This window comes from Lissotriton helveticus, chromosome 1_2 (assembly GCF_964261635.1).
Source record: "Lissotriton helveticus chromosome 1_2, aLisHel1.1, whole genome shotgun sequence".
NCBI classification, from domain to species: Eukaryota; Metazoa; Chordata; class Amphibia; order Caudata; family Salamandridae; genus Lissotriton; species Lissotriton helveticus.
The window spans coordinates 252470007-252496713 of record NC_136058.1 but is presented as its reverse complement, the minus strand read 5'-3'; the positions used below and the strand labels follow the sequence as shown (position 1 = coordinate 252496713).

The following is a 26707-nucleotide window of genomic DNA, read 5'->3' as shown; positions in this document are numbered from 1 at the left end:
AGTTATCTGCATCTCCACCCAGCAAAGTGATATATACATTTTTGCAGGTAGGCCTGTTTCCGGGTTGCACACTCATCTCTTCCACCCCCTATTAACCCCTGGATATATTGTAGCGCCGCCGCCCAGTAATATAGCCTAAAATCTGGAGCCCCCCAGCCGCCTCTTTCTCTTGGTAGGGTGATGTAGCGATATGCCCTCCTTGTTTTCCCTTGTGCCCATATAAATCTGTTCAATATATGTTCTAATTTATTGAACCAGGCATGCTAAAAAAACAGGGGGATTGCTCTAAATATATACAAAAATTTCGGCAGGATAAGCATTTTGATAACATTAATGCGCCCCACGAGAGTTAGATGCAAGTTGTGTATCCTTTCAAGATCCCTTTTGACTTTGGTTATTAATGGCCCCATGTTTATCTCTACTAACCTGTTCAGGTCTGATGTTACCCTGCACCCCTAAACATGTAGCTGCTGGGACCACCCTCTCTTCCTCACACACTGTAAAACTGTTTTCAACTATTTGTGTTTTCCCTTTGTTAATCGCGGATGTATGACGTTATAACGCATACTATTACTCCGCATACCATTACAACGCGACTTTTACTCCGCATACCGTTACAACGCATAGCGCCTTGGGGCGCTGGATAGTGGTAAGTATAATTTTCTATTCCAACACCAGTCCCCGTGGACACTAGGGAAGGTGTTGGATAGAAAATTAAACTTATTCCCTATCCTACAGCGCCCCCCAGCGCAATGCGTTGTAATGGTATGCGGAGTAAAAGTCGCGTTGTAATGGTAGTGCGGAGTAAAAAATGCGTTGTAACAGGTGTATACCGTTAATCGCGTACCCTGAAATTGCCCTAAACCTCGTTGCTTCCGAATCGATTTCTTTAATAGCATTATTTGGGGCTGGGGTGATAATGGCCACATCGTCTGCATAAGCAAATGCTTTGTACGCGATGCCATGCATGCTAACTGGGGGGATTTTGATGTTAAATTCCAACCTACGAAGTAACGGGTCCAGATACAGCACGAACAACAGAGGTGACTAAGGGCATCCCTGCCTGGTTCCCCGCTTGATCTGCAGTGTACCTGTGAATCCTTTATTAATTTTTACCCTAGCCGAGGGCTCTTTGTATAAAGCATGCAATGCCCTTATGAATCCTAACCCAATGCCGCACCATTCCATGGCCTTCCAGAGGTAGTCCCAGGAGACCCTGTCGAAGGCCTTCTCTGCATCTAAGAAAACAGCCGCGGTAGGGTCCCCTGAAACTTCGGCTGCGTCCAGTAGTGTAATCATCTGCCTCTTGTGCTGTGTGGTGCCGTTTCCGGGAATGAACCCATGTTGCGTGGTGCTGACCAGGCTCTCAATTACCCTCCCTAATCTAGTTGCCAGAGTTTTAGAAAAGATTTTGGCATCTGCATTCATCGGTGTAATAGGTCTGTAGGAACCTGGTTCCAGGGGAAGGTTTGTCTTTTTTTCGAGTTCCCTTGCTGTGCTTGTGTTAGTGTCGTGTGAAAATCTCTACAGAGTGACCCCCTGAATATTTTGTAAAATTCAGCGGGAATTTGATCCGGGCCTGCTGCTTTCCCCGAGGGGAGATTGTCCATAGCTTCCATCATTTCCTGCAGAGTGATTGGGAGATCTAACGCCTCTTTTTCCTCCTCGGCAAGTACCGAATGTGGAGTACTTCCGTGGTACTCCGTGACCCAGTTTGCAGAAATTGACTTGTTGATCGGAGAGGGTCTCATAGAACCCTCTAAAGACCTCCCTAATCTCCTCGGGGCTAGTTACCACCCCCCCTAACCTTCTGAAATTTCCTTAAATTCCCCTGCTGCCAGTTTCTGCCTTGTTCAGATTGCCAGGATATATGCCCAATACGCTCGCTAAACTCATAGCATTTTTCCTTCTTCGTTAGGTAATCGGTAGCTGCCTTACTCGAAATACTTTCACTTGCCTCTGCTTTGTTGAGGTCAATCCTTAGGAGAATATCCTCCAGGGAGTCCTTTATTTATATAGCCCTGGACAGTTGTTCTTCTAAATCTGCTAGATCTTTTGTGATTTTAGCTACCCTGGCCTTCTCCTGCCTATTTCTGTGTAGCGTATAACTTTGTGTTTCCCCTCTGATGCCTGCTTTAAATGCATCCCAGGTGACCCCTGGTGGGCACTCCCTCTATTGATTTCCAAGAATGACACCATCCAATCCTGCATATGTTTGATGTATTTCTCATCTTTCAAGAGAGCTCTCTCAAATGTCCAGCTGGATTCTTTCTTCGGGGTATTTCCTAATCTACGCATTAGTACCCAAACCATCCAACCCGTTGATATTAAAATCCTCACAGCAGATGACTGGTTCTGGCCACAAAGGGAATTTGGAGTCCAGGAATTCAAATAAGACTAGATCATCCTCAGTGGAACCATAGACTAACGTGAAGATTTCACCCCTGGTTTTACCTTCCAGCATTACCCACCTGCCCCATTAATCTTCTTTTTTCCTTCTAATCGTGATATCCCCCCTTTTGGCCAGTATGGCTACCCCTCTTGTTTTGGTCCCCTGCTTTGTGAGTGCCAATACTTCAAAACCTAGCTATTCCATCAAGTATCCTTTGGTTCCCTCAATGTGGGTCTCCTGGAGACAAATTATGTCTAATCGCAATGTTCTCAAAAGTGCTGCCACCCGCTGCCTTTTCTTCCCGTCATTTAGACCACAGACATTAATAGAGGCTATTCTTATGCTCATCTATGCTTGCTGGAGATCTCCTCTTCCAGTCCTATGCCGTTCTTGCTCACCCAGTGCTTGAGAGTGTAAATCCAGCCTATGTGATGCTGTGCTATGCTACCATGTGCTGTACAAACCAGTCCACCAACAACTTCCCCCCATGCCCCACCACCCTACCCAGTGCACCCAGACCCCCCTCCCCCTGAGAACCCCCATCCCCCTTTTACAGGCAAATAGGTCACACATGACCTATGTGTGGCTGCTATTGGATCTCAGCTGTCGCATCCCTCTACCTCCCAGACCTACTCATTCCTGTTGTGCTGACCCCTCTCCCGAGTTTAAAGCCCCTCCTGCTTCTGCTGAACATCTGATAACTTTACCTACCCACCCTTCTGTCCTTTTAAATCCTCCAGAAATTGCTTCGCTTTAATCTCAGAGAAAAACATCCTCACATGTGCCCTTGTGATAATCTTGAGCCTGGCTGGAAACAAAAGGTATGCCTCTGAGCCTAATGCCTGAAAGGGCGCAATTAGCTGCCTAAGTTTCCACCTCCTTTCTACCGTGACATGGCAGAAATCTGGTCTTGCAAAGGAGGTGCTGCCATTGAATGACCGTTTGGAGTCAGGTCTAGCCTTGTCAATAATCTCCTGCCTCAAAAGATAATTACCTACATACACCAGCATAGCCCTGGGCAAACTTTCTTGACCACCTCCCTTTCCTTTCCTCAAGCTAAGGGGAAACCTATGTGCCCTTTGCACCTCGCTCTCCCATTGCCACTGCGCTTCTGGAAAGGCCCCTTTTAGAAGATTGATCACAAACCCCCTAGCGTCCTGGCCCTCCGCCTCTTCTGCAACGCCAAGCAGTCTAACATTGTTTCGCCATTGGCGGTTTTCAAAGTCTTCCATTTTCCATTGTAGGTCCTCTGCCAGTTTTTCCTGGGTTGATTTAAAAGACTGCCAGCCTGTAATGTCGTCCTCCAATCTTCTAGTTCTTTCCTCCACATGTGGAACTCTGTCCTCCACCTCTTCATATAATTTATTCACCTTCCTAAGTGAGGTCTGAATATTTTTAGTGGCCTGCCTTGCCCTCCGACTCTCCGTTCTTGCTTCCCCCTGCATTTGTTTTAGGGTGTTAAACAGCAGGTCCATTGAAGCATGTTGAGGTGGGGTTTTGGAGGGGGTCTCTCCTGTTACTGTTGGCAGGGGGTTATCTTCCTGGTATACATGAGATGTGGTGGAATAATCCCAGAGGAGTTTTTGTTCGTGCTTGAGGGGGACTCTGAGCCGTGCATCCTTGCCTTAGATCTCCTTTTTTTCTGGGTGCTTTTATCGCCTGAGGTGGTGGAGCATGTGTCTGAGCTACCCCCTGAGCTTACTTCGCTGGAGAGTAAAGACTCGGAGTCCTCATTTAGTGAGTAAAAACAATCTCCCTCGGGTGAACCTCCCCCTCTGTCTGGCCTCCCCTGTATTTTGTCCTCTGGATTTAAGGTCTGCGCTGCCAGACTTACTTCACTTCCCCATTTACAGTAGGATGCAGGGTGCTCAGGCCCGCCTACACAAGTAGCAGGGCATACATCATGTCCGAGTTGCCAGTGCTTATCGCTTTCACCTCTGTGATAGCCCCCTGTGCTCACCTCTTGACTCCTACTGCCGTTTGCTGCCTTGCCCGGCAGTTTATCCGCCTCTGTCCCCGCTGCAGGAGTCAGGCCCGGTTGTTGCTTGGCAACCACTCACCTAGCGTCCTCGAGGACGGCTTCTCCGCCGCCTGTGCTGACGTCCATGTGAGCTGACTGCACTGGTGTCGGATCTGGGGCCAATTCTGCTGGTTTGATATTGAAGGCTTCGGTAAGGGTAGGCTGTCGCATGATTGTATCCTTTTGTGTCGTGCCCTCCTTCATGGTTCTTTGTGGCCGCTGCATTGGGGCGCAGCGCGTCTCATCTGCCGTGGCTGGGTCTACTGCCTTAGCCCTTTGCTCCGTCTTCTTCTTCGCTGCTGGGACTGTCGACTTCCTAGTTGTGCCGAGGGGACGCTGAGTCGATCCCTGAGTCAGTGTCTTTTTTGCTTACTTTCTCCGCCGGACCTTTTACGGCGCCGGAGAGATCTAATGATGCCTTCTCCTGTCTCTGGGAGCAAAGGGACATCGTGACGGCTGCCTTGTAGCCGGTAACGTATCGAAGCAGGTTAAGCAGGCTCGATCTCAATATTGCGAGGCCAGTTGAGATGCCAAAGTGGGTGCTCCGTGCATTTACCAATCTGTAGGCCCTCTTGCCTATTATTGCTCGGTTTTCCAGGCTTCTGGGGGAACACAGCATACTGGTTTACACTTCCATCAGCATCTGAGTCAGGAGAGGGATTGAGTGCGACTGACCTTTACGATCCAGGCGCGGCCATCTTGCCTCGACCTCCCAATGCCTTTTTAACTTTTAATGAATTACAGCAAACATATAAGTTGCAGCATTCCTATATTTATAAATATGAACTCTTAGGTTATTCAATCCTTGATTAATTTCCAAATATTTTTCCTATAAATGCTACCTCTGATTTAGAATTGTATATTCAAAAACTTGCTTCATCATCCCATGCTGTGTCACTATTTTATAAAAACATTAAATAATTATATCAACTTTCTCTCTTAATTTTGGAATAAGAAATTAGATTTGCCATTATCTATAGATATATGGAGGAAAATGTGGTCTGTTTCTCTATACCAAACTTATTATTTTATACTATTCAGTTGTCTGTTGACTACTTTAAGGTTATTTACTACAAAACCTTTGAGTTTGCCTGATTGTTGGAATTGTTCTCTGAATACAGTTTAGTTACGACATAGGCTTTATGAATGTCATTTTGTTGCTATGTTTTGGAAAGAGGTTTGGAAGATCGTTACTAAAATTTGGAATATCACAGATAATGTTTCATATACTGTTAATTTATAAGTCAACTTCACTTTCCACCAAATTGTCTACTATTCGAAGCAAACCTCCATTTATTTTTATTTCTGCAGCTTTACAATCAGTTACTACCAATTAGAAAAATGTCTCATTACTGTCAATTTATGCATAGTGGGCATGGATAATTTTTACCAGAAGACTAGCTAATTTTACCAGGCATCATCTACTAGCTAATTTTATCAGGCGTCATCTACAAGACTCCTAATTATCATTCATTTTGGTAACCAATTGATGATTATATTGCTTTATATCTCTATTTAGGTCTTATTAATAGTGATTAAAGGTTTCATATATAGGTATATTGGTTATATTTAGTAACTCTACTAACAATTATTTGTATTGATGATTATATTTAATCCCTTTTTTCTTACCTTTTTATTTTTATTACATCATTACAGTTGGGTTATAAGTACTATATTAACTCTTACTTGATATTAGAGAGTTTACGCTTTTTATTAACTCAGTTATTATAATGATGTAATTTTAAATGCACCTATTTCGGTGATCTTCTATGTATGGTCGTCTCATATTTCTCTAAAAATGTAATAAAATATTTTGAACAAAAAAATATGTATTTCTCTTCAATATTATAAGTGGTTCTTTCTTTGCACCATTCATTACCCTTTTAGCCTTGGATAGGTTCTGTGAAATTTTCCTGTTTGTTTTCCCCACAGTATATATTTCTTTTTATCCCACATAAGAGTTGTAGCCTTCTCTTGACGCCCATCAGGGATATACAAAGGTCCACTTTAGACATGTGTGAGATTTTTTATTTTGTTGGAATAATGAAAGCACAATTTCCATCTAGGAAGCATTTATTTGGTATTTCAAACTATTAGGATGAAACTATCCTATAATGACAAGAAGCATTTCTGGAAACATTGGAGAAATAACCAGAAGGTGCTTTAACAAATCCTCTAGACTTGGTTTTTGTATAGTGCCTGATAGTTGAGACACACAACATGCATGACTTCACCATTAGATCATGCATACATGCACACACGAATACAAAATTCACATACACTGATTCAGGTAGCACCAAAATAGAAACACATGTACATATACCAACAAACCTACTGTAGAAGTCCAGGCAGATGCACCTAGACCAGCAGACCAACAAGTACCTGCGCACACAAGACAGGAGACATGAGGGTACACATGCACACACTCCAACCAACACACAGGCTTCCATTTGCATTTATAGATCCCTGCTCACAGAGAGAATACAGACATGATCACATATACAGTCCCCAGACAAAGCACAAACAGAAAAACATAAATGACAGAGGTCATACATCCAGTTACGCTTGGACAGGGGAGCGGGATGAGTAGATTTGACCTGTACCAGGTGAAGGGTTAAATTGATAAGCTCATCCTTCACTATAGTCACCTCTAACTTGCACATCACAAGCATGCAGAAGGGGAAAAGTCCAAAAATTCAGGCACATAGTATTGTGTTGCTCCTTGTCATCCTTAGCAACATGCGCCACAAATTTTTCAGGGTTGAGTGTGGTATCTCTAATATACTACTTTGTAGACATGGTTCAGGTATCATGTTGGAATGGCACAATTGGATTAGAGTATGTAGCTGAAGATCCACTTTGAGCATCAGTGAGAACATCATTGACATATTCTCATTGCTTTGACATCCTATGAACGGACTAAAATATTTAGCTTAACACCTTAGGAGCTTCGTAAATAAACCTCCCCAGTGCTGCGCTGTCCATTATCCAGTGCTGAACTGGACGTCCAGCGGTCGCACGCAGCACTGGGGAGGTAGTGCCCGTGACGACCGTTGGCCGACGGCAGCACTTAAAGGGTTAATTAGTTGCTGGCAGGATCTCTCCCAACAGTACCCTTGCTTCCTAGTGAGAAAGACATGCTACATCTTGAAACAGTAATAGATTATCAACATTATCAAAATTTCTTTGCTTTAAGGGTAACAAGATCCAGTTCTTTTGGCGTCCCAGTGAAGGCCCAAAAAGCTCATGTGGGTGCATCAAGCTGTGGCCCTCATTACCATTAAAAACTCTTTCCTGTAGTTCGAGTTTATGAACAGACATCCACCATCAAGTTTTATTTAGAAAGGGCTTCAATTCAAAATATGAAAATCAATTGGTTCTCAAAATTGCAACAACATTACCCATCACTGCTGCCATTATAACATAAGCATTACAGCAAACAAATGATTGACAGAATGCTGACAATGCAAACCTTCTCCCCTAGTCAAAGGATCTGGGTTAAATCCATCGTTCTTTAGCCCACTACGCCACCCCAGTTTGGACCCACCCATATGCAAATCAGTCTTGACCCTGTGCCTCATGGGAACAGTCCAGACCGAACTGCCAGGCCAGGTCCTCCCTGGACCGGAAACAAGCACCCTGGGACCAATTTCAGGGTATGTCACCCTTCCTCAGCCAGGCTAGCTTGAATCCAGTGGCACAGTGAGCAAGGGACCCACGTCTCGGCATACCTATCCCACTTAGGGTGAAAAGTATTACAGCAAACAAACGATGGACGGAATGCTGACAATGCAAACATTCTCCCCCCAGCCAAAGGATCTGGGTTAAATCCATCGTTCTTTTGCCCACTACGCCACCCCAGTTTGCGTAGCACTTTTCTCCCTAAGTGGGATGGGTATACCCAGACGTGGGTCCCTTGCTCACAGGGCCACTGGATTCAAGCTAGCCTGGCTGATGAAGGGAAATACCCAGAAACCGGTCCTAGGCTGCTTGTTTCTGGTCCAGGGAGGACCTGACTTGGCAGTTCGGTCTGGACTGTTCCCTTGAGGCACAGGGTCAATACTGATTTGCATATGGCTGGGTCTGGTGAGCAAAAGAACGATGGATTTAACCCAGATCTCTTGACTGGGGGTGAATGTTTGATTTATTCAAACAAACAAATAATGGATTTATCCGTCCATCATTTGTTTGTGTAGCAATTATAATATAAGCAGCATGAATGATTTTATACTGAGACTATTGTTTATTCATTTTTAATGCAAACTATTCCTATAACTAATAAATGGATACTACTTTGTAAACTTACAGTATGGATAAGATATGTAGGTTAAAAGCCTACAAAATGCAGAATGGTGATTCAGAATAAAAAAATGGTAAACATCAAAAACTAAAATAGGGATTTGCCTAAAAGGATCACTCTTGGTTTGTGCCACTCACATCTAATGTGAAAAGTGGTAGCAGCTGTTGCTAATATTGTAAGCACTGCAAAGTAAAAGGAAATTGATTACAGATTCATGCGTGGCCGCACGAAAGTGGCATAAACATGAGGAAGAAATTCTCCTCCCACCATATCTTGAGAAAGCTTAATTGAACAGAACTCCATGGTGAACTTTAACCTACGAAGACTTGGTTTGTCCTTTTTGCATCCACTGAGTATACAACTCTGAGCATCAGCATCAAAATCTGACTAGAGAGATTTGTGCTTCTAGAGTAAGGGTGGGCGTAGTTGGCGGAGTACCACTACACGGAATTCTGCGGAATTGATCAATAACTCTGTGATTCCGCTACGCAACTCCATTCCGTCTCACCACAATTAATAAAACCGAAACCTCACATACCTGTGGTAAAACAACAAGGAACTCTATTATTACATGCTAAACTGCATATAATCATCTCACAAAAGTGAAAATTAAAATACAGCAAGCAGTGAGAGAGGTGATGATGTTGATGTCCTCACTAACCTAGGGAGAGAACCAAGCAGATACCTTGAACACAAAGAGCACATCATGCTGAACGATTGTGCTTGGGGTGGTTCTAGGAGGATGGGACCACCACCAGTTATGGGCAAAAAATACAATCCCAACCAAGGGCCCTGCAAAGCATTATGGGACGATATTCTAGAGTGCAGTGAATATTATAGTATCCAATATCAAAACATTCCTCAAGGGTCTCGGGCTCAGCTGAGATCTACTACTATAATATTCACTAAACTCTAGAATCTCGCCCCATAATGCTTTGCAGGGACTTTGGTTAGCGTTGTATTTTTGCCCATAACTTTGCTTGGGTTGGTCCTAGGAGGATGGGACCACAACCAAATCGTTCAGCATGATATGCTCTTTGTGTTCAGGGCATCTGCTTGCCCTCCCCCTAGGTAAATGGTAAATGGTGACCCCAAAAGCATCACCTCTCTCATTGCCTGATGGTTTTCAAAGTTCACTTTTGTGATTTCATTTCCATTTCATTTTAATCTTTATTTCGGCTATTTTTAGCCATAAAAGATACATTATAACACTACACATTATACATAATAATTGCTGAATCAATTTGAAGCAAGAACTGTACATTCCAGACAATAAAGCTTGCATTATACTTAATAATTACACAATCAGTTGGAAGCAGAACTAAACATTCCAAACAAATAAAAATTAAGAAACATCCCCGTTAAAAAGGCATGAAGATGAAATCAAATATATTACAGTTTCCATCTCTAACACATCTAAAATCAACCTGGCCTGTGTCAGATATGCACATGTATATTATCTATAGATCTAAGGCCATGATTTTACGTGCATACCCAACATTCAAAAGGAATCTGCTAAGACAAAACACAATAAGGCGTCCGGTGTCGGTCTTAACAATCCTATATGCTTCCTGGTATGCGCGAATGCCTAAGGCTTTACACAGAGGTTTGATTCATTTTTTCCTAGCATGTTCATAGGCAGTACAAAAGAACAATATGTGGATATCATCTTATTTTAGATTTAAATCACAACATGTACAATTTGTACTTTTTGATTGACATTGGATCTTATCCCATTTAGCTAGTACTACTTTTGTTTTCAATATACCATATCTAAATTTTAGGTACAGGCTTTTTGCTAGGGCTGGTTGTATCTCATTTAAAAAATTTGTGATTTGGTTATATGCTTATTAGCATGTAAAGGTGAAGTTGATTTACAAAAGGGTTGTGGGTACAGTAGGTAACTCCATTGCGTAGCGGAGTGGGGATTCTTGCACGAATTCCATGTTTTCAATGAAATGCGTAGTTACCAAGGGCCCGATGTAGGTCGGTCGGTAACGGCCGAAAATCGGTATTTTCGGCCGTTACCGATCGGTAAATAGGTGATTGGCATGTAGGGGGCTTTATTTTACCAAATCGGTAAAATTACCGATTCGGTAATTTTACTGATTCGGTAAAATAAAAAATCGGTAAATTTACCGAATCTGAGCCACCCATATGTAGGTGGGACTCTTCAGAGTCCCAGGAGCCTTACCAAATCGGTATTTTACCATCAAATAAATATGATGGTAAAATACCGATTCCGGTGTGCATGCACATGTGTGCATGCACACCTATGCCATGTGACAGGCAGACCTGCCCTTAGGGCATGTATGCCTGCCACATGGCACCCGAGCCTGTTTTGGGGGTGCCAGAGGGTGTCAAAGTGACACCCCCTGCACCCTTGTGGAAATCGGTATTTACCGATTCGGTAAATACCGAATCGGTAATGCCCATTCATTCCTATGGGCTTCATAGCCCATAGGAATGAATGGGCATTACCGAATCGGTAAATACCAAAATCATCCGATTCGGTATTCCAGCACATCTGGAATACCTACATGTCGACCCCATAGATTTACCGATTTTTAATTACCGAATCGGTAAAATTCGGTAATTTAAAATCGGTAAATCTATTTCACCTACATCTGGCCCCAAATCTCCACAACTTCTGCCAGCGGAACGGATTTCATTGCCCAGGGTTATTCTAGAGTAGCTGGGACTTAGACCATTCACCAAGGGAACAAGTGCCTTGTTGGCATTCAGTGGTTGACAACCAAAGTTCCAAGCAGCCTTAAGTTTGACAAAGGTATCGGGGGAGCTAGTCAGGTGGTGGTCTGAAGATGTTTGCTATAAGTTCATGTATAGAAGGGGACAACATTCCATTCTAAAACATTGAGTCATGCTCTTTGTCAAAGACATAGGAAGAAGCAGATATCTAGCAAACAAACCAATAAGCCATCTAAAGAAGATTTTTTAAAAGAGTATCTTGAACACTGAGCATAGCCCTGTAACCAAACACAGAAGTGTTAGTGTAATACAATTTTAAATGGGGCAGAATGAATCCAAATCCTGCAGAGAACATTTTTAGAATGCCTATCTTAGGTAAACACTAAGGTCATGCTTTTGGATATCTTGTAGTGTCTGCTACAGACTCCATATTAAGCAAACTCCTTTACTTTATCAAAAAGCCCTGGTGTAGGTGAATATTTTGCCTGATAGATGTAAGTTTATTTATTTATTTATTAGAAGGTTTTATATAGCGCGAAAAAGACCTTTGCGGGTATCGGAGCGCTTTACATGTCATATGTTGGAAACAAGTATGAGCAAGTATAAACATAGAAAAATACAATTGTAGGCGATTCAGAAATAGGGTGCTCCATAATACAAACTAGTAATTAAATACGGTGCTCACCAATATCTACTAGTGATTACCGTACAGTCGTAGGTAAGTAATTGACGTTAATTTCGCCATGCGAATCACTTTGACTTCCTTTTTGAAGGAAGCAGTGTAAGGGTTCAGTCTTGTTTCTGTAGGCAAAGCATTCCAGATCCTGGGAGCCATTCCAGAGAAGGACCGGTTGTATGTTTTTTTCTTGGCAAAACCTTGAGATTTCAGGAGATAGCAAGGGGAATTGTAGTGTAGTGCCTTGAGCGTCATACATGCGATTTTCAGCTTAATTGTAGCTTCAAACCATAGCCAGTTGAGCGCTATAAGGTCTGGAGAGATGTGCGATGTTCTCTTTAAGCCTGTGATGAGTCTCGCAGCTGAGTTGATCGCGGCTCTTAGCGGGGCTGTCGTCGCCCTGGGGAGGCCGACTAGGGTTACCGCCCCATATTCCACTCTTGGGATTACTAGAGTTTGAACTGCTTTTTTTAAGTCATTAGCTGGCAGGAAGGGTTTCAGTTCTCGCAGGGTGTTCATGTGGAAATTTGCTCATTTTGTGGAGGCGCTGATATGCTTCTGCATCTTTAGGTTTCAGGTAAGTGTCACACCTAGTGATTTCGCTGATTCCACAATGAGAGGTTGCCCTTTGAGTGCAGTTAGGTGCTTCATCCATTCCAGGATGGTGGATGATTTGTTCGGGGGGGGGGGGGCGATAGGAGGAACTCCGTTTTGAGGGCGTTTTGTTTCAAATGGTTTTCAGCCAACCATGTTTAGTTTTTTGTAGCGTTGTGTTGAGAGACTTGATGTCCTCAAGTGAATGGATCTTTATGTAGAGTTGGGTGTCGTCTGCATACATATGGAAATGGATCTCGGAGAGACTGAGAATTTCGGTGAGTGGTTCCATGAAAAAGTTGAAAAGCGTGGGAGAAAGAGAAGAGCCTTACGGTACTCCTAATGTGACTGGCACGGCATTGGACAAGGATTGATTGACCTTGAATCTTTGAGATCTATTTTGGAGGAAAGAGGTAAACCAGGTAAGCACAGATCCAGATATTCTCATTCAGTGTTTCTGAAGTTCTAGCAAGTTGTCATCTTGCCGATGACAGATCAAGTAAGATTAATAAACAGGCATCGTTTTGGTCCAGGATTTTTAGAGCATCGTCAAGTATGTTGTTTCCGGTCCAAATTTGCATATGGCCATGTCTGAACTGGGGTGGCAGAGTGGGCTAAAGAACGGTGATGAATCAAACCTAGATCTGTTGACTGGGTGTGAGTGTTTGATTGGTTCAGATGCTCCATCCATCACCACCCCCTTTTGTACCACTTCGTCAATTATGTGTGTCATGGCTGATTCAGTACTGTGACCAGCACGGAAGCCTGCTTGGTATTGGTTAAGCAGGTTAAATCGATCAATGTGGTTGCTAAACTGGGTGTGAACACATTTTTCTGAAAGCTTGGCTAGAGTGGGGATGTTGGATATCGGGCCATGGTTCTAGTCTGCTGGGTCAGCCTTTGGTTTCTTTAGGATAGGTGACGCCTGCCCTGTTTTCAAGATTTCTGGGATGGTTCCTTGAAGGAGGGAGGTATTTATAATCTAGGTCCAGAGAGGTAGTAACAGTGGAATGAAGTCTTTTAAATAGTTAGCGGGGTGCGGGTCTGTGAAGTGGCTGGAGGGGTTTAGGGCGGTTAGCGTTTTTAGTATAGTATCTTCACTGTAAGTTTTGAAGTATGACCAGGTTGCCTTGTTTTTAAGGTTGAATTTTGTCAAACATTTACCTCGGACACCTGTCCAGGGCAGTGTGGCATTCTTTTGCATGTCCGTTAGGGACAAAGGTTCATTGTGCAAGTCGGTCTTAATGGATTCTGAATCTGTAGTGAAAAAGGAGGCATATTCCTCAAAATCGGGTAGAGTGTCAGATATAGTCTTGGAGTGGTTGGGCGCACTCTTGGTTTGGGCTTTGATCAGATCGAATAGGTTTTTTGGGACGGTGCTTGGCTTGGTCTAGTTGATTCATGAAGAAGTAGGTTTGAGATCTTCTGATCTTTCTGAAGTAGGAGTTTCAGTTGGTTCTTAGTAGCTTGAGGTGGTCAGCTGAGGGTGCGGATCTCCAACGTCATTCAATTACTCTAAGTGAGGGTCGGTCTTCATTTAGCCTACTATCATACCAGGGTTTTGAGACTTTTAAGGTGGTTCTTTTCCATTGTGGTGTGAGGTCGACATATGTGCTCTTGCGGTTAACAGTTGGGTGCCTCACTCAACAGAAGTCAGTAGTTATCGCCAATAGATCCATCGACTGGTTACTAGTCAGCAAAGTAGTTAAATTCACTATACTTAAATATCTTGCTAAATAACTTGTGTTTTAAAGAGTTTTTCATACTGCAGTTTTAAGCAACGTAGTAAACAGTGCTACTATTAGGAAGTTTAATGGTGTTCATTTGGATGGGGTAAATGCTGAGTCTGCCTCATCAGGATTCAAATCTGTGATTGGTAGGTGATCAGCGGCCATCTCACCTGCTTAAAGTAATACTGAATTTATGCAAAGTCAAAGTTTGTTTTTATTGCACAATTATTTAAAATCATTGCAATGTGCAAGAATACAAAAGACGGTAGTATAGACATTCGAGGCTGTTAAAAACTAGAACTAAAACAGTAAATGGATAGGAAGGAAAAATAAAAAGACAAGGAAAGTAAAAAAACGATTACTTGCAAGGAATTGAATTCAGGCATTACACGGAGGGAAAAGTCATGGAATTAATTTCGGAAATAAATTTGACAAAGCGGGTCGCCATTTGAGGTGAATCCCCCCCATATACATTCCTCAAGTGCTTCTTGACATGTCCTGATGCCTAGAAGGAGCCAAATTGATCTCAGCCAAAATATTCTTTGTGCCCGCAATTGATGACAGATGCACAAAATGTGAATTAGGTTTTCCTCTCCCCGTTTACAAAACCGGCATTGAGAGGAGGCTCCTATCTTATATCCTTGCCCAAACTTGTATGCTTTCAACGGAATTAGGCCAAATCGGAATCTCATTAGCTGGTGTTTAATATACGGTTTCATTGCTGATGCAAGATAAGATGGAAGAGTTTTCGAAGCATATTATTTGGCTGCCCAGGTGCCATGAGAGAGCTTAAGTACCAGTTGTGTGTCCGATTGGCTTGAAAGGATTTTAGCTTGCTTGATTAAGAGATTTCCTTTCGTTTCGTTGGGCAGAGAAGAACAACATATGTCCTCCGCTTCGAGCGATTTGAGGCAGAACGTTAGATATTTATTCCATGATGTAGCGGGGTTTTTGAGGACCTGCCATATACAGCTCTTTAGCGTATGAGAGTTTGCTTGTTTCGCTTTTAAGCAATATATAACGAATCTTGCAGCCATAATCCAACGCATGGAGGATAGAGAAAATTCTTTCCGTATTTGGGCATGGGAAGTTGAGTTTGGCAGTCGAAAGACCCGGCGGTAACATGATGATTGCGCTCTATCAAGCCAGTTGTTCAGTTTGTCCTTAAAGATGATAGCTCCGAAGGTAATTGTGGGCAAATATTTTGCATTAATCAATTTTATTAATGGGACAAAATCCTGAGAATGTAGAGCATTCTTTGTTCTCAAAAAGACCCCCTCTAGACGGCGAGCCACTGTCATCATCTCAGATATATGCACCGAGCATCTACCTTTGTGGTCAATCCAGACACCCAAATATTTGTATGTAGGAACAGTCTCCAATTGCTTCCCCTCTATAAACCACAAGAGCTTTTTTGTGTTCGTAGGTGATACTGCCATCGCCTTGGTTTTGCCTACGTTTATCTCGAGCATATTGTTTTTACAAATCTGAGCGAGGGAGTTGAACAACCTTTGGAGGCCCACCTGAGTTTGGTCTAACAGAATCGTGTCATCCGCATACTGCAAAATTAGAATTTTGTTTTGGCCAATACCTGGGGGGAAGGCTCTTGATCCAGTTAACCATTCGGGAAGGTCAGCGAGGTACAGATTAAAAAGTAGTGGTGCAAGGGTGCACCCTTGTTTAAGGCCTCTATTTGTAAAAATTTTGTTAGAGGTGGTCCATTTTGATGTTACTCTGACCTTAACCCATGTGTCCGTGTGAAGGGCTATTAGTGCATTTAATAGTGCCCGCGGAATTCCCCATTTTGACAGTTTTTCCCATAATTTGGGACGGCTAACGCTGTCGAATGCTTTGTGGAAATCAATAAATCCCATGTACAGTGATTTGCCTTTTGCAGCTATGGTAGTCTCCATCAAATGGACTATCGAAATCAAATTGTCTTCGATGTGGCAGCCTTTTTGGAAGCCAGTTTGGCTAAAGGGGATTAGATTCTTCGATTCCACCCATTTTGTAAGTTCTTTCAACAGTATACTTGCATAGGCTTTCCCATCCACATCGGGTAGAGCTATCATCCGATAGTTATCGGGATCAGAGCGCGAACCTTTTTTATGAAAAGGTACTAAAAGTGATCCTTGCCACGTATGCGGGATGGTGCGTCCCAGTATAGCATCTTCGAATAGAGGAGTCAACAGCAAAGCCCATTTTTGTGCAGCAGCTTTAAAAACCTGTGTTGGGATTCCATTGGGGCCTGGAGCACCACCAGAGCGCATTTTCCTTATTACCGCAGCTATTTCTTCAGTTGCTATCTTAATAGGGCATGGGGTGTCTTCCTCCTCGACTTGCAGGTCAGGTGTTAGTTGGACGCCCCTACTGCCAGTTGGTGCGCCCGGTGTTGTATACAGCTCTTTAACATACTTCTCCCAATCAGCGGGGGAGATATTAGTTGCAGTCGGAGGTTTGGCAGCTTTGGATGCCTCGTTCACCCAATTCCAAAACTTCCTCTGATCCTTGGTTTTAATTATCTCGAAGGCTGCCGCCCAATGACGCTCTTCTTCCAGTCTTTGTAAGGCGAATCTGGCCTTCCTATAGACTTTTCTAGCTGCTGATATATCGTTCTTCAGAGATTTGTGTTGGCTTTCGCTGTACGTGTGAGCTCATTGCAACTTATTTAGTTTACTCTTTGAGAGAGTTACAGCTTGTTTTTGCTCCAGCAAGATAGTCGAAGCCGGAAGCACCTGCGGACGGCTACTTGTTATTTTTAATGCCAACTGGTCTCTGAATTTACTCAGTCTTGTTTCCCAGGAGGGACCTGCCAAATTCTCAGCCCCATCTTGGCCATGTTCGGAAAGAAGATTATCAATCTCTGTTTCAAGTACTTCACAGTTCTCCTCGGACCATCTCAGTTTTTTTACCTTCTGAAGGTTTAATTCCCGTCCAACCAGGGGAATTATTGGGCAATGTTGAGGGCAAAGGGCGATATTACACACTAGAATGGCATGATCGCTGTCTGCAGATGGCGTTACCGAGAACTGGCGCACCAGATGGAAGGCGAAAAGAGATATCCAGATGTAATCTAAAGTAGCCATGCGGAAAGGGGATATATGAGTATAGGCTGCAGGATTATCGGTGGTAAATCTTCCATTAAGAGCACGCAGACCAGATTGATTTAGTTTTGTTGCAAGTCTCATTCCGCTAACTTCCTTCCGTTGGTATTGAGACTTTATCTCCGGTATTGCCCACTCTTCATTTCCTAGTGCTATTTGGAAGGATTGGCTTGGGTCCGGGTCCATTAGGTTACAGTTGAAGTCTCCCATTTATGCATGCATCAATCTTTGATGGATTCTGAAAAATTGCATAGGGCTTAGAACATTTGTTGAGCTACTGAGAGGAATGAGAAGTGAAGTTCAGCAAATAGCATGTTAATTAACTACAGAAAAGACAATTATGAAAACCATCCCATGAGGGGATGTGCTTCATCATTAATGTTGGTTATTCTAGCATCTCTTCAATTAAACACCTCTTCAGAGCTAGTGATGTCTGCTTTCAGATGACAAAATACCAGGGCAAAGGAGCACTAGGGTCCCTTGACAAAAGAAGTTTACATTGGTACCCACTGAATATGGTGTCCCTTGGTGGGTAAAGCTATCACTGTAGACATCTGGGATGGGAAAGAGGGCTGTGTGAAAAGGTCTTGATCGGAACTCGTATTTCTAGATGCCGCCTAAATCCAGGTGTACCATCGACATTTTGCGCGAATGTAGATATGTATTTTCAATACACTGAAAAGTCTAGACCCACTGTTCTAATCTCCTTCATCCTTTCTTTTTAGCTGGTTGCCTTCACACCTCCAAACATAGAGTATGCCACTATTGAGCTGGGCTACAAAGGACTTATGTCAGACGGAGGTGACACTTTTCTGGACAAATTGTGAGTATTGCAGGATCGTGTCCTAATCTGGGAAGTAAAATTAACAAACTGCTTGGGGGTGATTGAGTTCAATTGCTTTTTTTTTCACTGTCTACCATTGGTGCATTTGTTCCATCACTGTAGGTCGTCAATGCTAGTCATGTTTTTCTGGCTATTTTAGTTAATGTTTTTCAGCTGTCACTAAGAAAGAAACGGAAAGTTATACAATGTCTTCATTTAGGAGTTTACATGCAACAATGTGCAACAAATTTCAGGAAACCACAGACAGTTAAACGAAGAAAAAATCCATTAGTTGTCAATGTTCTTCACAGTGCCATGCATAAGTGAGTGTTGCCTTGCATATAGGCATGGTTTGTGATGCTCGACCTATATAGAGGTACTTGTTTCTTGGCCGAAGGTTACAATGTTCCTCGAAAAGGCAGTCCCAGTTTGCTATGACAAACTGGCCTATGTTAACAAAAGGTACTCCAGAGCAACCTGGCTTGACCTCCAATGGGGATAGATTAATATTAGGCGGCTATCTCATACATAAACAGATAATTGGCATATTTATTAATTTTGGAAATTCAGTGCATTAGAGAGTTATACTGTTCAGAATACTTTGTCAAATGAATACACTGGGCAACTTTATCCATCCAAATACCAAGCCAGTATTTATCTGCATTGTTTTGCTTATATCTAAATGTATTAATTGCATTCTTATGTTTGAGGGAGTAGCTTTTGAGATGGATGGATCCACAGGCTCAACATTTACAGCACAGTGCAATAGCTTTCTAAAGAACATGCCGCCACCTGTTATGTTATGTTATGAGCCCACATACACTAAATGGTCACATCACACTAGGTAACTATTCCAACACATCTCAGGATACTTATTAATAGGCTTGCTTGAAGAGCCAAGTCTTCAGCATCTGTCTGAACTTCCCATAATTTAAGGTGGTCTTGATTTCCAGGGCCAGGGAGTTTCCCACATGAGGAGCAGTGCCTGAAAACCTGTCTCTGCCTATCCTATTCCTCCTAAATTAGAGGATCACTAACAAGTGCAAATTGGTGGATCTAAAGTCTCTGATGGGGGAGTTGTGAATCCGATATTTAATAAAAGCTGGATTTTTCATTTGCAAGGCTTTGAAAATAGTGCAACATGTATTTCATGTAGATCTCTGTGCCAGTGAAGGGCTTTTGTCACTTTAGAATTGGGGAAATGTTTGGGATGCTGATAATCAACTGAGCAGCCTGGTTTTGGACCAAGTGAAGCCTCTGTGTAAGATGTTTAGAGAGACCCAAGTAAAGAGAAATGATATAGTCAATTCCTGGCATGACCACAGCTATTATGACTTGAACCAATGCATCGGTGGTAAGGAATTTCTTGATCTTTTTAATTCTCCGAAGTTGGGAAAAGCAGGAGATCACTGAGCCAAGTTGTAGTTTCAGAGATAGATCCTTAGTCAACCATGAAACCAAGAATTCCTACCAACTTCTTTGGAGAAGGGGAGGGGCCAATTGAATTGGGCCCGAAGGAAGGACTCCAACGGTCGGGCTTATTTTTGGTGACCACTATCTCTGATTTGTCAGAGTTTAGTTTCAAGTGGTTGCTGTTAATCCAATCCCAGATGAACAGCATGGTGTCTTGTAAATGCAGCTTAGAATTTGGAGTGCTGTCAACCGTGAAGAGGAGTTGCATGTCATCAGCATAATTACATTTTTTAACTTTCATGTTTTTGAGAGAATGGACCAGGGGTAGATATATAAAGTATAAAGATGAGGGGAGAGAGAAGAGCCTTAGGGTACCCCTCAATTCAATTGGACCTTAGGATAATTGAAAGGGGAAAGTCTGACTGACTGAGATCTGTCCTGAGAAAAGAGACGATGCAGTTAATTGCTGGGACCTGTAATGTAAATGTGAATGGTGGATGGATAGGACCTTTCATATCCTTATGATCTGCTTTCTATGATAATATCAAGGTATGGAATTACATTTGCTACAGTTTTATGGACCTTTGTATTTTCCTAGTTGGATTTCCTGGTCTTAGCTAATCTTCAAAGGGCTAGACCTTGTTCTTTATTCACTTCATGACTAAAGGGTGTTGACTCAGGTGTAATTAAGGTACTGAGCTGTGTCTCCCTCTACTTGAATTGGAAAAAGTTCACTGTATGATCCCATCATTTGGGTTGAAAACATAACTTGGGTAGTGCCATGAGGAGCAGAGTCATAGGGGTGCCATGAGAAGTGAAGGCAGTGACAGTCATTTCTTCACAAAGACTGTGCTCTAAGAAGTTGCCAGCATTGACAAATGTGATAATAAAGTTGTTGTGGTTTACATAGCTGGTCACACACAGACTGCACTGCATTTTCAATTGGCTTTTTTTTTTTTGCAGTTTTATATAGCGCTAACTAGAACCGAACCAAATCAGTTATCAGAGCGCTTTACATAGCACCAGTTACGTTACATGGGGACACACTTTCATTTTAGGCACGGGGAGATTACGTGATTTGCCCAGAATCACAGGGGGTTTTTGGCGTCGTTACCGAGACTCGAACCAAGTTCCCCAGGTCCGAGGTCGAGCGCCTTAGCCGTTAGGCCAACCCATCTCCCCTTGGGGGATGAAGCAGTGTTTTAAATGAGCTGAAAAGGTCAGTGAGCCCCTAAAAGGGCCATGGCAAAGGAAGAGTAATGAATAATCATTTGTAAGATGCGTGGCCATGCCTTTATACATATTACCTAGAATCACATTGGCCTACATCTCCTACTTCTGGCCCTACTTGTGGTCCTTCTCCTTGGTTTGTTTTTCCTCCTGGTCTTCTGTCTTCTCGTGGTTCTCCTCCTCCTCCTCCCCTCCTCTTGGAGCACCTCCTGGTCCTAGTACCCTTCTATGCCCTAGCCCTTCCCAGTCCTACTTATCCCCATCCTCCTGACCATTACCAGGCTCCTGGTCCAGTTCCTTCAAATGATTATCCCTATCGTCTTGATTCTGTACCTTAAGGTGTAGCAAGTTTCTCTCTCCTCCTGAAACCTTTGTGTAGCTGGCCTTTAAAGCCAGGTAGTTGATCTCTTTGAGTCCTGTCTTCAATGGGAGGTGGACATTCCATCCGTCTGTGCCTGCTACCAAGAAAGTAATCCAATAAGGACTAACATTTGGGATTTCAAAGCCTGAGTACTGAGTTCTTGGTCGAAAGTGCAGCAATGCAACTCTGGCTCAAAACTAGAAACTATGCCAAACTCTGGGGTAGAACATGGGGTGAGTATTTATTATAACTGAAAGACAAATTATGGAAGAAGTACACTCAGTATTATATTCACCTGTGGAAAAGAGACACCTCAATGAAACAACCCATCCCTTCGCACCTGCATTGCATTATTTTGCGACACGTTGCATTGCATTGGCGTGGGAAGCCTCACTCCACCATCCGCTCCAAGGCAAGTCATATGAGGGAAGAGCAGCAGATCTCCAATTAACTGCAAGTTATAGTCTTGCATAGGTAAATAGAAAACTGGTAATAGCCTTTTAAGAACCCTCTAGCCCTTGTAGGACTTTCACACAAATGACATGTCTTTACAGGTGTTTATTCCCATTGCACATTGCGTATATTGTCACTCTTTCTCATAGGTTGAAGGTGTTGGTTGCAAAGCCTGTTTGTAGCCAAAATAGCATGACCAGCATGTGGACATGCATTTGTGTGCTTGTGATCTTTGAGTCTTCAGGACTGAGTGAACACTTGAGAAGTGTGGTTATAAAACTTGAATACTTACCCAGCTTCTGTCACTTTAACAGTACATCTTATCTAAATTATGAAAGGCCGGAGTACCAAAAAGTGCTATGTGCCTAGCGCTTTTTCCCCGCTTATGCCCAGATTTTAGTATATCACTTTAGGGGTAGAAAATAAAGTTGTTTTTGTCCCACTAATTTGATATTTTTAACCTTTTTCTCACTATAAAAACCCACTCCATCTTCATTATAAGACCACATAGGTGTTGAGGTTTATAAGGACACCCTTATTTTTCTACTAGGTGCTCCCACGTATTTGTAGGTGGCAGCATGCCCCTGTACATAGAGATCAGGTATAGACCCTTCGATGAAGCATGCCACTAAGGGGAAACCCGGGTGGGTGAGTTTTATCTGAAAGAAAAAGTTTTCTTTTTTACAGTTCTGGTAAGAGGTGCTTTTCCCTTTTCTAATACAGAAGGGACCCTTTTTGGTTACTTATGTAGTCTTGTGTGGGACAAGTCTCTCCTTCTTCGACCTCTACTTCCCCCTTTTGATTTGATATATAGTCAAGATAATCAAAATCTAATGTTTACATGGATTTTCTGATACTGACTTACCTATCTTTTATGAATTTCAAGTTGTAACATATTCCGAATTGAAGATAGCAGTTTCGAATTTTTGTCCATTTCACACTTTTAAAAGGAACCATTTCAGCCTGCTTCTAAAATGTGGGCTTCAAGCAAATGTTCTGTCTAGAGGTAAGTGTGAATTAAGCCTGTCACCACAGTATCTGAACTCTGTGTGCATACATGTTTCACATTTGAATAATCACAGTTTACTTATTAAAGCTACAAATATTGCAGTTTTTAAGCAAAAGTATATTCCTTTATAGCACAGATTACACGTAACTGGAGCAGATCAGGTGGATCCAATTTCCCCAGAAGTCAATTACCAGATGTTTGGAGCATAAAATTAAAAAACAAATTCAAGGGTGTCACAAAAGGCAAAAGGAATGGGTCTTTCTCAGTGTTTCTCCAATCCAGAACAAAAAAACAAGATTAGTAATGTAGGTCCATTTTAGGTTATTTTCCTCATCTTTGTGATCGGGTTGATGTCTTCCTATTATCACCTATCCTTTTTATAATAGTTCATAACACACTGACACAGAATTCGTGTTTCACAGCTAGATAATCTCCCTGATCAAAAGTGGACCTTCCATTAAAGTGCAGGTTAAGGCCTCCTATTGCTTATCTTTTATTCTAGACCCTGATCTGAATCTGCCATATGTTAGTCCTCTTGTGTCATGATTACTGGTGTTATGGTCATTAGTATTTCTTTGTTATTCACAGCTTTTTAGCATCTTGGGAATGTTGAGAATCCAGCTGCAGTTACCTGCGATAGATACATGTACTGACTGAGGGCAGCGAAAGATGACCTGTTTGCTTGGGTATCATCCTTCTCTGATAGAAACAGCAACTGCGTAAAGCTTCACCGTTAGGATGCAGGATACACAATAAAATGTAATGAAGATCTGGATAGTAGCATGCCTATCAAGTAACCTAAGCAAGTGTACAACCATTAAATAAATACTAGCGACCAGAGGGTTGAGGCAGAAACAATCTGCACTTGCCAATCTGTTGTGCGGACAATCCGTGCTAGTGCAGGAAGCCAAGGAGTACACCCCTTACTACGCCACAATTGGAAAAAATCCAAATAAACATAAAACATGAGAATTATACCACACACAATAATGTAGTTGAGCTAAAAACAGAAACAGAGAGCAGGCTTAATGTGCACACAGAAGGATTTCGGATTCCACAATGTATCTTTTTCCAAGAATAGTTCTTTATTGTGTTTTTACAAAGATAAAATCAAGTAGCTGACGTGTTTCGTCTCAAAAGGGACTTCTCTAGAGCTACAGAGAAACATATACATGCATTTTAAAATATGTACATGTACATAAGCAAACACACAAAAACAAATATAATGTAAAGTTTAAAACAGAAGCGGAGTCCGCTATATCGCTCCAATCAAGTGGATTATGACTGTTCGTCCTATCTTCTCTCCTACTAATTGTATTTACACATTTATTTTTATATTTTTATTCAGGTGGAACAGAAAAGTATCTACAAAGCACCGGGTAAGAGAATTCACATAACATACCTTCACAATATGAAAATGCCTTATTCCATTCCAAATTTCGTTAACAGTAATTTCTTTCCAACAGATACACAGATATGATATATTTCTGTCCTATAATGGTAAAATATACATATATGTTTTTTCTAAGCATTGTAATGCTTTCAATATTAACTTGCAAAATGTACATTTAGTTGACTAGTTATACAGATTTAAAACAGATTTAATAACAAGATACTGGCTGGATATTATCCAAATTCATCACTACTATATTATTCATCCAATACTGTGCATTGGATCATCTTTTAGAAGTACTGTCAATAAGGTGAGGAGAGGAGAAAAACACCTACGGAAGCATTTACATCGAATAAGTATCATATACTATTTAGATATGACATTCTTTAGTATAAAGTTGTTTACTATTGTTTCTTTTTGTTTTTGTTACAAACAGAAATTTGACTTTAATATAAGAAAAGTTCTTGTGCATCACCCTGTATTCAAAACAACACCGCAGATTTTAGAGTGCTATCATTGAATTATATTTAGAGACATGGCATCACATATTAGGTTAACCAATAAAAGAAAGGTCCTATTCTAATGCCAGCATCATTACAATTTTATTATGATGTATTCTGAAGCCAGCACCATTACGATTTTATTATAGTTTGCTTATGTATATAGAACAAAATTGATACTTGTCGTGTAGATAACAGATAGTTCAATGATTTTAATGAGAATTTAATTTTTGGCACATCTGGTTAATCTTTCAAAACCTAATAGATCTGAGCAAACTAATCAAATCCATGATGTTAGGATACATTCAAAGAAGATGCACTTTTTAAAATATTCACATAATGATTTATATAAATGTTAACAAATCTTTATTTAAACGTATATAATGTTGGTTGTTTGGATATTGGTAGATCTTAAAAGAATCATCAACATCTATATTAGAGTATGACCTTATTCTTTGTTATAACCAACCGACTCTTTATGTTAACAAAAGATTTGCAATAACCCAATGGTAACACTGACGTCTTTGCATGTTCAAAGATGGCACAGGTTTCTGCAAAACGCATTATGCTATGGTGTGAACGTCGTTAGTTTTTACTCTACCAGGTGCCTCATATCAAAAGACCGGTATAAAAATGTTCGTTGGGATGCAGTCTGTTTCAACGCTTTGTAGCAGACGCATCGATGAACTGACAGCTCTTCAGTTATCAACTCGCAACAACTAAGTCTATCAGGCCACGACATGTGAATAGATTTTTGTCAATAGTGAACTGTTAGAAACATTTTTTCTCACCTTTTAAATGCTCTAATACGAATGCATTAACATCCTGCAGATATAATTAAGAGTTTACTGTTTTTAGATACGTTTAAGTGCAGCTCATAAAAGAGATTTTCAAAAAATCTGTATTATGTCTTGTATGAACAGCTGTCTCCAATATGGCCGAATGGTGGTGACCTAGGTAATGGTTATAGTTCTTGAGTCTTACTCACATTATTTAAATGAGATGTTCACGAGTTGCAAATGCGGTATGACTCACTTTGAGGTGCGGGCAGCTCTAATAAATGAGTAGTCATCTCCATGTTAAATACAAACAAAATATTTTAATACATGACATTGATGTACAGTTAATAATGTTTACTATTCATCGACTATAAATTGTTGTTGATTATACAGGGCTAGATAATATACGGTCCAAACTTGCAACTCAAGTTTTGTGAAATTCTGGAGTGATGCAATATTTAAATACTCAGGGAAACTGTGATGCTTTATCCGAATGTGACAATGTTTGCCCTCAATCATGAGAGCGTGTATGGTATCAATTTTGTTCTATATACATAAGCAAACATAAATAATATAGTAATGGTGCTGGCTTCAGAATACATAATAATAACATTGTAATGATGCTGGTATTAGAATATGACCTTTCTTTTATTGGTTAACCTGATATGTGATGCCATGTCTCTTTATATTTTTCAATGCTAGCACTCTAAAATCTGCTATGTTGTTTTGAATACAGGATGATGCACAAGAACGTTTCTAATATTAAAGTCAAAATTCTGTTTGTAACAAAAACACTAAGAAACAATAGTAAAAAACGTTTACTAAAGAATGTCATATTTAAATAGCATTTGATACGTATTCGATGTAAAGGCTTCTATGTGTTTTACTCCTCTCTTCTCCTCGCCTTACTGACGGTACTTCTAAAAGATGATCCAATGCACAGTATTGGATGAATATTATATTAGTGTTGGATTTATATGAAACTCATCTCCAGCCAGTATCTTGTTATTAAATATGTTTTAAATCTGTATAACTAGTCAACTAAATGTACATTTTAACAAGTTAATATTGAAAGCATTACAATGCGTAGAAAAAAACATGTGTATATTTTACCATTATAGTACAGAAATACATCATATCTATCGTATCTATTGGAAAGAAATTACTGTTAACAAAATTTGGAATGGAATAAGACGCTTTCATATTGTGGAGGTATGTTAT

At 41.3% G+C, this 26707-nt stretch overlaps 1 protein-coding gene across 1 annotated transcript in view; it reads left to right on the top strand.

Moving 5' to 3' along the window:
- The window catches only part of LOC144800599 (vitamin D3 hydroxylase-associated protein-like), a 422322-nt gene that overhangs the window by 317516 nt on the left and 78099 nt on the right, over positions 1-26707 (top strand). The window contains exon 9 of the mRNA XM_078671692.1: positions 18251-18348. Coding sequence (XP_078527818.1) covers positions 18251-18348 — 98 coding nt within the window. The remainder of the gene's footprint in view (positions 1-18250; positions 18349-26707) is intronic.